Source organism: Ranitomeya variabilis, chromosome 4, assembly GCF_051348905.1.
Source record: "Ranitomeya variabilis isolate aRanVar5 chromosome 4, aRanVar5.hap1, whole genome shotgun sequence".
NCBI classification, from domain to species: domain Eukaryota; kingdom Metazoa; phylum Chordata; class Amphibia; order Anura; family Dendrobatidae; genus Ranitomeya; species Ranitomeya variabilis.
The window spans coordinates 449,264,979-449,277,950 of record NC_135235.1 but is presented as its reverse complement, the minus strand read 5'-3'; the positions used below and the strand labels follow the sequence as shown (position 1 = coordinate 449,277,950).

Here is a 12,972-nt window from a genome sequence, read left to right as displayed (position 1 = left end):
TGGCGCTCTCCCCCCTGAAGCATAAGCCTGCAATCTGCAAAAGCCGGGGGCCCCGGTGTGCAAGGAAAAACAAAAAAAAAAAAAAAAGCCGCATGCTGCCTCTCCCAGAATCTTCTCCAGGGAAACACCTGAGCTCAGCCTACTTCAGTTGCCAGGCCTGGACCTCATGGGGGAGAGAAAATCATTGACAGCAATGCAGCATTCCTGATGGGACGCCGCTTCCCCTTATGATGGGCTCTCGGCGTCACCAGCTCCCCCTGTTTTTTAGCAGGTATGGAGCCAGCACAGGTAAGTGCATGGTGGAATGTTCTGTTGATAGCTCATGCCTTTGTGCAAAGCTGTGCTAGAGCTTCATATGTGAGGTATGTTTTCACATATACACAGCCAGTCCTTGGACCTCTAGGCTATAATAAGGCCATATGTCCAGGCTACATCTCATGATTTGCCTTAAGTTAGTTGCATGTCTGGTCTGCGCAGAGCCTTATGATTAGACTTCAAAAGTGACCTTTGGAAGCATGGTTTTCACTTTTTTTTTTTGTGAGGGGGGTCTGATAAACAGGTGTCTCACTTTTCTTTGCAACTTAACTACTCTACGCCTTGGGAGGACATATAGTGTTAATGGAGCACTTTGCCTCCATGAAGACTGCCCTTCAGCTGCGACTCATTAGTTAGCTCCTTCGGGTGGGGTCAGTCTGACAAATGAGATGTACTATTCAGAGTGGAGGCTTATCCGTATCTCTGAGAGATTGCTCTTTTGCTTGTAACTATGTGCCAATTTTCAAACATGACTGTAGCTCTATGCTTTATATTGTGTGTGGCTGAACATCATATAATAATAATAATGGTCTTTGTTTTTGTATAGCGCTAACATATTACGCAGCGCTTTGCGGACCTTGTCATCGCTGTCCCCGGTGGGGCTCACAGTCTGAATTTCCTGTCGGTGTGTCTTTGGGGTGTGGGAGGAGGCCGGAGTGCCCGGAGGAGGCCCACGCAAACACGGGGAGAGCATGCGGGCTCTTTGCGGATGTTGTCCTGGGTGGGATTTGGGCCCGGGACTCCAGCGCTGCAGGGCTGGCCACTAAGCCACCGTGCTGCCCCATATCATACGGCATCATGATACTTTTATGCATTATATTGAGTGCAACACATTGCATCATGTTTCCTCTATGCATCTTATTGAGTGCCTCTGTGTGTCATATTGCATCTTAGAGCCTCTATGCATCTTACCGAGTGCCCCTGCATGTCATGGTGCCTCTTTGCATTATATTGCGTGCCTGTGTATCATATTGCTTCTATGCATTATGTCGTGTGTCCCTGTATCATGTCGCATCATAGTGCTTCTATGCATTATATTATATGCCTCTATGTATCATATTACATCATGGTGCCTCTATGCCTTATATTGCGTGCCTCTGTGCATCATATTGTGGCATGGTGCCTCTATGCATCTTACTGAGTGCCTCTGTGCGTCATATGGCATCATGGTGCCTCTATACATCATACTAAGTGCCCCTGTGCATCATATTGCATCATGGTGCCTCTATGCATTATATGGCATGTCTCTGTGTATCATATTGCATCATAGTGCTTTTATGCATTATATTGCATGCCTCTATGTATCATTTTGCATCATAGTACCTCTAGGCATCGTATTGAGTGCCTCTGCGTGTTGTATTGCATCATAGTGCCTCTATGCATCGTACTGAGTGCCTCTGGGTGTCATATTGTATCATAGTGCATCAATGCATCATACTGAGTGCCTCTGTGCTTCATATTGCATTATTGTGCCTCTACGTATCATATTGAGAGCCTCTGTGCATCATGTTGCATCATAGTGCCTTTATGCATCATATTGAGTGCATCTGTGCTTCATATTGCATCAGTGCCTCTATGCATCATATTGAGTGCCGCTGTGCAGCATGTTGCATTGTAGTGCCTTTATGCATCATATTGAGTACCTCTGCTTCATATTGCATCATTGTGCTTTTATGCATCATAATGAGTGCCTCTGCATCATGTTGCGGCTTAGTGCCTCTATGCATCATATCGAGTGCCTCTGTGTATCATATTGCATCATAGTGCCTCTGTGCTTCATGTTGTATTATAGTGTTTCATATTGCCTGTGTGCATCATAGTTCACAGTGCCTCTGTGCATCATGTCGCATCTTAGTGCTTCATATTGCCTTTATACATTGTATTGCATTATATTGCATCGTGGTGCTTCATTGTGCTTTTTTGCTTCACATTGCACATTGATGCATAGCCCCTCCATGCATCAAGATGTGTGCTTACGGGCATCTTATTGCTTCAGTGCCCCTGTGCCTTAGGGGGTATCATTAGTATCATAGTACCTCTGTGCTTCCTAGTACTTCGGGCTTGGTATTTTCTTTTTTGGCTCTGGGTTAGACCTTCTGATTTAGGTTATGCAGCCACGCACAAGGTATATCGTGGATCTACCATTTCACATTTTTGTCTTGGGCCCCAACTTTGGCTTATAGAGTCCTAGTGGTTTTGTACCCAGTTCCAACTTCTGTTGATTCATTCTTTACAACAGGGCTTAGCTGAGCTTTGCTTGAATTGGCTGAGTAAATTAGCAGTTCTTCCGTATGGAACAGTTTTTCTCAACCTATAAAGGGACATACTACTGTCCTGGGAGCAGAAAATACCAAGAGGTGGAAGGAAAAAATCCTTAACAATTCCACATGTGACAATCAGGCTGGTTTCCTTGATTAACATCCAGTAGACAGATTCCCGTCCCATAAGTCTATTGTACTATGGTTACCAGGGACGGCATGTCTGCCTTTGGCACCTTGTGGCGAATCAGCACCTCTCTGGTGGGAAGAATCCTGTTTTTCTCTAGCCATGGAGTATGGTTACTCCCTCCATGGCTGATAACACTGACAAGCTTGCCTTTTAGGATATGCATATGTGTGTAATGTCAGTAAAATAGGAGCGATGATCTACGTTTCCCTTTCAGCGTTTCTAATGAGAGGCCAACTCTGGTAATGTTAGGAAATATTACCTGCCGGATTGTGTATTCCTTAGTTGCAATAATATCCAACCCTTGTTTGGGGTTTAGACACCTAAGGATTCGGAATAGACGTGATCTCCTGGATGAGTAATGTGTGTACATCCTAAAGCTCTGCCATTATCCATGTACTAACTGTTATTGGTTTGATCTTCCCACAGTCCAGGACCGGAGGCTAGTGGCACGCGCGGGGGTGAGAGCGCGCCCTTATGACGCAAGCAGACGCCGCGGTGCATGACTGGGTAATCCAGTCTGAACAGGCACATGTTGCTTCTCCAAGTCCCCTCCTCGTGGAAATATAGAGCAGGTGGTCGGGGGCCGGTACTCTGAGGCCTAATATGTGGAAATGGTCAAAAGGCTGGTCACCCAGACTTCTCTGGTGCATCTCCTCAGAATATTAGCCATAATATTGATTGTGAATGTTTCCAGGAGTGGAGTAGACCATATAGGAACCACCTTTCAGGTTCCAAGTTAGAAGAGGGAGTTTCCAATAACAGCTGTCTAAGAGTTTCTGCAAGGAATTGGAATAGGGGCTAGCCACAAATACTTTAAAAGTTCAAGTCTTGGCTTTAAGGGCCCTGTACAATTCCGACCCGGCTGGGTATCGGGGATATCCAGGTTCATCAAAGCGTTGGCCAGGTCTAGACCCATCCCCTCTCGGTTTACTCCTCCTTGGAATTTAAACTTGGATCTTATATCCCTATCCAAACCTCCTTTTGAACCCCGGTCAGAGGATTCTCTGGGAATCTGTCCCTTAAAACATCACTTTATGAATCGGTGGGTTCCCAGGTTTATTAGGGCAGCAGGTAGTTCGAGGCCACTTCCAGTAAAAGTTCCCTTCAATGGGATTTATTTTTGGTCCTTAAAACCCTGTCTAAACCGCCCTTCAAACCCTTAGAGGATATCCCATTAAAACTCCTATCCTTCAAAACATCCCTGCTCGTCGCCCTCTCATCTGCTCGTAGAATAAGCGACATACAGGCACTACCTTCTAACCCTCCTCATACATGGTTTTTAGAGAATAGGGTTACTCTCAAAATAGATCCTGCATACCTCCCGAAGGTGGCATCCCGGTTCCACAGAACTCAAGAGATATCTCTTCCCTCCTTTTGTCTTCACCCTAAAAATAGGGAGGAGGAATCATTGCATACACTAGATGTCAGGAGATGCTTCACGTAGTACTTAGAAGCCACCAGAGAGAATAGGGAGGATGCCTCTCTTTTTGTGTGCTTTCAGGATCCCTGGAAGGGGAAAAAAGCCTCCAAAGCTACTCTGGCGAGATGGATCACAGATGCTATCAGCCTATCATACTCATCAAGTGGAATGTCTATTTCCGGGGAGGTCAAGGCTCACTCAACGAGAGCAGTGGCAGCTTCTTGGGCGAGAAGGCCGGAGCTTCGATTGACCAGATATGTAGAGTTGCTACTTGGTCATCACCTTCCACATTCTATAGGCACTATAGATTGGACCTTATCTCCTCTTCGGACCTTACTTTCGGTAAAGGGTTCTGGAAGCGGTGGTCCCTCCCTGAATGTACAAATCTATGAAATCTCTCCGTGGTGCCGTCATGGGCGACAGAGAAAAATATAGTTCTTACCGATAACGGTATTTCTCTGAGCCCATGACGGCACCCGTACATTCCCTCCCTTCACTCATGGGTGTGCACGTTAATATAGTGCCATAGTTTATTTTATGATAGGTCACGCGGTATCTCAATTAAGTTAAGTAATATTGAAACTAATAAGCTGTTCCATAGTCTCCCATTGTTCTCTAGTAAACAACTGATGCGGGAGAGTGGTACCGCCCTTTTTATCTGTAGGTTTCCTGTCCTTGGTGGGCGGATCCCCTCTCTCCGTGGTGCCGTCATGGGCTCAGAGAAATACCGTTATCGGTAAGAACTATATATTTTTTTTTTTTCTGTTGCAGTGGGCTTGAGTGGTTGTTCTCACATGTTTTTACTTGTTTTGTGTTTTCTGTACTGTGCATGCCTTACAGTATTGATTTTCTTTCTTTTGGCATCATTATTTGTTTACTACTGGCTTTTGCACCTCCCTTGATTATCTTTGCATAATAGTGCTCCTGGTTCCATTATTATCGCCGTAGCTGCATGTCTCGTGGCTGTTCGACAGCCGGAACACATGTTTGTTAGGCAATCCCTGCAAGTGTTTGGCTGTTGAACAGCCATGAGACATGCAGGCGCCTGGACACGAGCATATTTTTCGAGCATGCAGAAGACATTCTATTAGCATCTGAGCATGCTCAGATAACGCCTGATCGCTCATAACTATTGTTTGCTAATGTTTTTCAGAGGTGGATCCTCACTTCATCTATTCTTACCAATGTTTTTGTCTCCCGATACAGGGCTGTGTTGATCACCCCGTTGTGTTTACTGAATCTCCTTGCACCCCACTTCATGTCCGGCAGATGGTGTCAGAGCTCCTGTTCGAATGTTACCAGGTTCCTAAAGTGTCATTTGGAATTGATGGACTGTACAGCTTCTATCACAACAAAAGGGCAGCATTGCCCACCAGTGCCATTGTTGTGTCCTCCGGCTACCACTGTACCCATATACTTCCTGTCCTGAATGGCAGGTGAGTCCACCATGTTGACAGCATTTTGCTAGCCTTCAATAACCGTATAGAAAAATCTTGATAGACTAAATGGTCTCAAGAAGTCCACCTCTGCCCATATGCCTTATGGGGTGAGTGACTTACCCACAGTGCTTTTAATGCAGATTGGATGGCAAGAACTCCAGACGTATAAATATCGGGGGCTTCCAAGCTGTGTCTTATCTGCATCGGCTGCTACAGCTGAAGTATCCTGGACACCTTTCGGCTATTACACTTAGCCGCATGGAGGAGATTCTACATGAGCACTGCTATGTGCCTGACGACTATCTGGAAGGTAAGATGGGAGAAGGTTTATATTTGGGATTTTTCTACTGTTGGGGTATTGTAGTATAAATGGGGTGGGAATAGAGCCCTGCTAGATACTCAGTTAGCCATATTTTAACATGTAATTTAGTCTTATTGTAGCTGTGAGTATACTGAATCTGTTACCCTGTCATACTTTATAGAGCTGAAGAAGTGGCGCTGCCCTGATTACTATGAGGAGAACGTCCACAAGATGCAGCTGCCCTTTTCTTCCAAGCTCCTTGGCAGTGCCGTGCCTTCAGAAGAAAAGCAGGAGCGCAGGCAGCAGCAGTTAAGACGTCTGCAGGAACTAAATGCACGACGTAGGGAGGAAAAGCTACAGCAAGACCAGGAACGGCTGGAAAGACTCCTGTATATACAGGTAAGTGCAGCTGGGAGGTACAGCATGCGGCTATGGCTACATAGTGCATTTTACACGCTTGCAAAATCATGTGGAAAAATTCTAAATGAGAGTTGAGATTATAGGACGATAGTGAAAATCTTTGGTCATAAATTGTAGCATTTCTTTTTAATCTTTTTTCCCCAAACTCCTTACAGATATACAGTACTTGGTTATAGGCTGGGATCACACTTGCGAGAAACTCGCACGAGTCTCGCTTCTCCATACCCGGCACTCGGGACTGGAGCGTGTGGCTGCATGTATTTCTATGTAGCTGAGTGCGCAGGTCCAAGTGCCAACAGCAGTTCCGAGTATTGAGATGCGAGACTCGTGCAAGTTTCTCACAAGTGTGACCCCGGCCATAAAAAGATTTTCTCCTCTGCCACTGGCTTTCGGGTTGTAGGGTCATCTTATGTGGCTATAGCAGACAGTCATTGCATGACTTGGATCATTTTGCATCCCTGTGCTTGAAAAGGGTTTTCCAGTAAAAGGTGATCACCTATCTACAAGATAGATGTCTTTCAGATAGGTGAGGGTGCGGCACTACTTCTTTATTTAAAGGGAAGGTGCCATCAAAAAAATTTTTTTTACAGCAACTGAAAAAATGTAAAGAATTAATGTTTACATTTTCTTAAATATTATCATTTGTTTATAATTTAGTAAAATATGAAAAATAATTTGAAAAGGTTTGGCATTTCCACTTTTAAACACTAGGGGTAGCAGCTGCTAAAATTTGACAAAAACCTAGTGTACAATTATCTCACATTACAGCACTGCAGTAATTATGGGCAGAGTCTGCTGACGTGTGTGTGTGTGTGTGTGTGTGTGTGTGTGTGTGTGTGTGTGTGTGTGTGTGTGTGTGTGTGTGTGTGTGTGTGTGTGATGTCTCCACCCCTCCCCTTCTGGGTGTTTGCTAAGGTATAAGAGAGGATGATATTCAGGAACCCAGTGAGCAGCCATTTTGTTGGTGACTGCAAAGTTATACTGACAAGAAGACAGTCACCGAGGATGGCAGGCAACAAGGATTCTGGGAGATATATGGTGGAGGGAGCAGGGTGACAGCAGCACAGAGTATTTCAGGAGAGCAGTGTGCTGGTGTATGGAGGCACCATGTTCTGTGCGCGGAGCAGCCAGGGATTGTACTTGGACGCTGTCTTTTATACACATGGATGGACCGACTGCTCCACAGAAATCCAGGAAACATTTCTGCGGATTGATGGCCTGTTCTGATCCAGACATTGCATGCAAAGACCCCATTCCCCTCCTCAGATCTTGTCCTGGCGATGTGTGAAAGCGAGGCAACAGGCGAAGTACGGGGTGACGCTGGGGGGAAATGTAGCCATATAGTAACGATAAAAATGAGACCCCTCTCTTCAGCTGCCTCACCAGCCTTCCCCTGACTGCACCTAACTGGAGGTCATGCTGCCCCCTCTATTACCCCAGACCCATGTGCAGGTGCTCAGCCAGAAGCACCCTAGAATGGGTCCCCTTTCTGAAGATAATACTGCCATAGTGTTCTCACATAATAACGCCATGTAGATCACACATAATACGACCATATAGATCACACATAATGCTGCCATATAGATGTCACATAATACTGTCAAATAGTTCTCACACAATACCGCCATATACTTCTCACATAATACCGCCATATACAGTACAAACCAAAAGTTTGGACACCTTCTCATTTAAAGATTTTTCTGTATTTTCATGACTATGAAAATTGTACATTCACACTGAAGGCATCAAAACTATGAATTAACACATGTGGAATTATAATCTTAATTTCAGTTGTCTCACACTTTTTTGTTATGTCTTATATTCTAGGTTCTTCAAATTAGCCACCTTTTGCTTTGACGACTGCTTTGCACACTCTTTGCATTCTCTTGATGAGCTTCAAGAGGTAGTCACCGGGAATGGTTTTCACTTCACAGGTGTGCCCTGTCAGGTTTAGTAAGTGGGATTACTTGCCTTTATAAATGGGGTTGGGACCATCAGTTGTGTTGTGCAGAAGTCTGGTGGATACACAGCTGATAGTCCTACTGAATAGTCTCTTAGAATTTGTATTATGGCAAGAAAAAAGCAGCTAAGTAAAGGATCCCGAGTGGCCATCATTACTTTAAGAAATGAAGGTCAGTCAGTTCGAAATATTGGGCAAACTTTGAAAGTGTCCCCAAGTGCAGTTGCAAAAACCATCAAAAGCTACAAAGAAACTGGCTCACATGAGGACTGCCCCAGGAAAGGAAGACCAAGAGTCACCTCTGCTTCTGAGGATAAGTTTATCCGAGTCACCAGCCTCAGAAATCGCAGGTTAACAGCAGCTCAGATTAGAGACCAGGTCAATGCCATACAGCGTTCTAGCAGCAGACACATCTCTACAACAACTGTTAAGAGGAGACTTTGTGCAGCAGGCCTTCATGGTAAAATAGCTGCTAGGAAACCACTGCTAAGGACAGGCAACAAGCAGAAGAGACTTGTTTGGGCTAAAGAACACAAGGAATGGACATTAGACCAGTGGAAATCTGTGCTTTGGTCTGATGAGTCCAAATTTGAGATCTTTGGTTCCAACCACCGTGTCTTTGTGCGATGCAGAAAAGGTGAATGGATGGACTCTACATGCCTGGTTCCCACCGTGAAGCATGGAGGAGGAGGTGTGATGGTGTGGGGGTGCTTTGCTGGTGACACTGTTGGGGATTTATTCAAAATTGAAGGCATACTGAACCAGCATGGCTACCACAGCATCTTGCAGCGGCATGCTATTCCATCGGGTTTGCGTTTAGTTGGACCATCATTTATTTTTCAACAGGACAATGACCCCAAACACACCTCCAGGCTGTGTAAGGGCTACTTGACCAAGAAGGAGAGTGATGGGGTGCTACGCCAGATGATCTGGCCTCCACAGTCACCAGACCTGAACCCAATCGAGATGGTTTGGGGTGAGCTGGACCACAGAGTGAAGGCAAAAGGGCCAACAAGTGCTAAGCATCTCTGGGAACTCCTTCAAGATTGTTGGAAGACCATTCCCGGTGACTACCTCTTGAAGCTCATCAAGAGAATGCCAAGAGTGTGCAAAGCAGTCATCAAAGCAAAAGGTGGCTACTTTGAAGAACCTAGAATATAAGACATATTTTCAGTTGTTTCACACTTTTTTGTTAAGTATATAATTCCACATGTGTTAATTCATAGTTTTGATGCCTTCAGTGTGATTTTACAATTTTCATGGTCATGAAAATACAGAAAAATCTTTAAATGAGGTGTGTCCAAACTTTTGGTCTGTACTGTAGATCACACAATACCGCCATATATTTCTCACAATGCCGCCACATAGATCTCACATAATACTGCCATATAATACTCACAATACTGATCAAGCATAATGCCACCATACAGATCACATAATACCTTCATATAGATCACACATAATGCCATAATACAGCATGACCCCCGCAGCTCCTGTTATCGCACACATTGAGTTGTGAGTGCAATGGGGAAAGACAGGCAGGGGGAGAGGATTAGATACACGGCTCAGCAGTCAGTATCACACAGGATAGGATTAGATACACGACTCAGCAGACAGTATCACACAGGAGGATTAGATACATGGGTCAGCACACAGACAGTATCACACAGTATAGGATTAGATACATAGCTCAGCACAGTATCACACAGGAGAGGATTAGATACAGGAGTCAGCAGTCGGTATCACACAGGATAGGATTAAATACACGGCTCAGCAGTCAGTATCACACAGGAGAGGATTAGATACACGGCTCAGCAGACAGTATCACACAGGAGAGGATTAGATACATAGCTCAGCACAGTATCACACATGAGAGGATTAGATACAGGAGTCAGCAGTCGGTATCACACAGGAGGATTAGATACAGGAGTCAGCAGTCGGTATCACACAGGATAGGATTAGATACACGGCTCAGCAGACAGTATCACACAGGATAGGATTAGGTACACGGCCAATCATCTGTGCCTTTACAGCCTTTTTACTAGGCACTGCTCCTAATAGCCAGATTCCTACTCCACACTGATGAGGGGCAAAAACCCCGAAACAGCTGTCTGTGGATGGATACCATGCTTGGCATAGGTGGTTTTCCTGTATTGGATGTTTTCCTTTATTGGATGCTGCCCTTCCCGTGGTTGTTCCTTCCCGGGGAAAGGCCTGGCTATTCACTGCTTGCGTTGAGAAACACGTGATGGTGTCTCCGCAGCTACTCTACATGCATTTGCATATTTCCCTTTAGGGATGGGGGCAGTGTTCTGGATCACTGCGTCGAGAAACACGTGATGGTGTCTCCGCGGTGTTGGATGTTTTGGTCTCCCCGAGGCCAATCATCTGTGCCTTTACATAGTGGAGCTCACAGACACACTGTGAGCTCCAGAAAGATGGCGCCAACCTGCTGCCTCTGCTGTTATGTGGACGGCCCAGGGGGCGTGCCCAGATCACAGCAGGGAGCAGCTCAATACAAAGTATAGGGTCGGACGCCGACCGCTGAGTCCTATGCCCTGGGCTGCCATATTTGCAGTGTGTAAGTGTCGTGCTGGGACTCTTACACTTGCAAAGCAAAATGGCAGCGCCCAGTGGCTGCAAAAATAATTAATAATAAAAAAGATATTAAAGTTAAAAAAAAAAAATTTTGTATTAAAAACAATTGTTTATATAAACAATCATTTTTAATACAAAAACAAAATTGCGGCACCTTCCCTTTAAATGGGGTCAAAAGTGCCCTGAACACTAGTTTTAAATAGGCTAAAGTTTTTAGTTTTTTTTGCCTGGCAATGGTTCTAGTAGGTGAGACTCCTGATTTGCCCACTTTTTTTGCCTCCATAACGTTTTAGTTTTGATGAACAGGAACTTTTGGAGGATGGACAAGTGGAGCAGTTCCACAAAGCATTGATGGAGCTGAATATGGACTCTGCAGAGGAGCTACAGTCTTACATTCACAAGCTCAGTGTTGCCGTTGAGCTGGGCAGGCATCGGGTGCTGGGATATTCAATCGACAGCAAACCACAGGTATGTCATTGACACCAAGGATCCATCCTGCTACTGAGTGCAGGCTTTGCACTGGCTGTCATTTATTTATTTACCTTTTAGACACCAGAAACAGTGGGGGGAGAAATGGACGAAATGGAGGCTATTTCTGAACTGGAACCTCTTGACTCTGAGGAGCAAATAGAACCTGAGAAGACACCAAATGTCCAGGTACTGATGATGATTTTTATTTTTTTTTTCCCCCCTTTACATTGTGTTAATAACATAACTTCTCTTAGTTATTCTATCTGACAATATATCATTTGTATTCATACCAATATATCCTTTTGTATTCCTGCCAGCCCATGTTTAACGTCGCAGAGTATCATCAGATGTATCTGGGAACAGAGCGAATTCGTGTTCCTGAAGTTTTATTTCAGCCGTCTCTAATCGGGGAAGACCAGGCCGGCCTGGCTGAGACAATACAATATATGCTTGACCGGTGAGTACAGATTGCAGTTATACATATAGCATTAGTTAGTGATGAATGCTACATATGTTAATTTATAGTTATCGTTGCGTGTTGTCTGTAAATGTAAAATTAATAGTTCTTGTTACATATTCAAAAAAAAAATTCTGCTTTTTATTTTTTAAGAATGCACGTCTGTATATTAAATAAGATGCCTCTTACAGATCTGTTATCCTTGGGGTCTGCTCACTTTTCTCATTTTGGCTCTGTGTTCGGCAAATTGCCCAGGAAAGCTCTCCGTGCATATGCTACATTGGCCGTCATTAACCCAGCATATGCCAAAAGTGACCACCTGGTATATGCTATGCATTGGAGTCCTATTGGGAGATCCTGGCAGAAGTCTCTTAGCTTGTGGTCATTAAAACTATTGGTTACACTAGAGTGCAGCTTATTTGATGCATTAATTTCTGTAACCATCATTAATCTGATTTGGGGTTGGTAAAATCCATGCTCCTGTTGGATAAATCGCCCCATTCAGGTAAATGGATTTTTCAGTTGCAGAAAGTTCTAAACTTGCGTCTTTTACTACTTTTAGATTTGTGTGAATAGTTTGTGATTCTGGCTTATCTAACCCCCCCCCCCCATCCCCCCCTTCCACATCACCAGTATCTTATTATATACTATCTGAATGCAAGCACTGTCTACTTATATACCAGTCACACTGTTTGGATATATACAGTTTAATGATGTATTAATAATTATAGGAATAACACAGATCCATAAAAAGATCAGTCATCAGCATATTGCCGGCTTGTAAAAGTGAAGCCACACTGAATAACAAAAGCTAAAATGCAAAACTATACTGGATAAACATATATTCCAAAGGTGCTGTATTTTATATTTGCTGATTATACAAACAGTTTAGGCCATACGTAACTGCACCTTACACAAGTTGTCCACTACTAGGACAACCCCTTCTTGATCTGAATGTTTGGCCCCGATAAAATAAAAAAAGCTTATACTCGCCTCCCGTACCATCGCCGTTCCAGTGGAGCCGTCCCGTGCGATTATGATGTGTGACCCCCGGTGCCCAATCAGCGCTGGTGTCCCTGCCTTTTGTCAATTTGAACACGAGTAGGAAGTCCGGGCTGCAGCTGAGCTCTGACTTCTTCTTAT

The 12,972-nt window shown here is 44.4% G+C and overlaps 1 protein-coding gene across 1 annotated transcript in view; it reads left to right on the top strand.

Annotated features, from left to right (window-relative positions):
- ACTR5 (actin related protein 5) overlaps positions 1–12,972 on the top strand; it is a 49,472-nt gene that overhangs the window by 22,291 nt on the left and 14,209 nt on the right. Inside the window, exons 2-7 of the mRNA XM_077251529.1 lie at positions 5,390–5,619; positions 5,763–5,932; positions 6,105–6,322; positions 11,208–11,369; positions 11,451–11,558; positions 11,690–11,829. Of these exons, the coding sequence (XP_077107644.1) occupies positions 5,390–5,619; positions 5,763–5,932; positions 6,105–6,322; positions 11,208–11,369; positions 11,451–11,558; positions 11,690–11,829 (1,028 nt within the window). The remainder of the gene's footprint in view (positions 1–5,389; positions 5,620–5,762; positions 5,933–6,104; positions 6,323–11,207; positions 11,370–11,450; positions 11,559–11,689; positions 11,830–12,972) is intronic.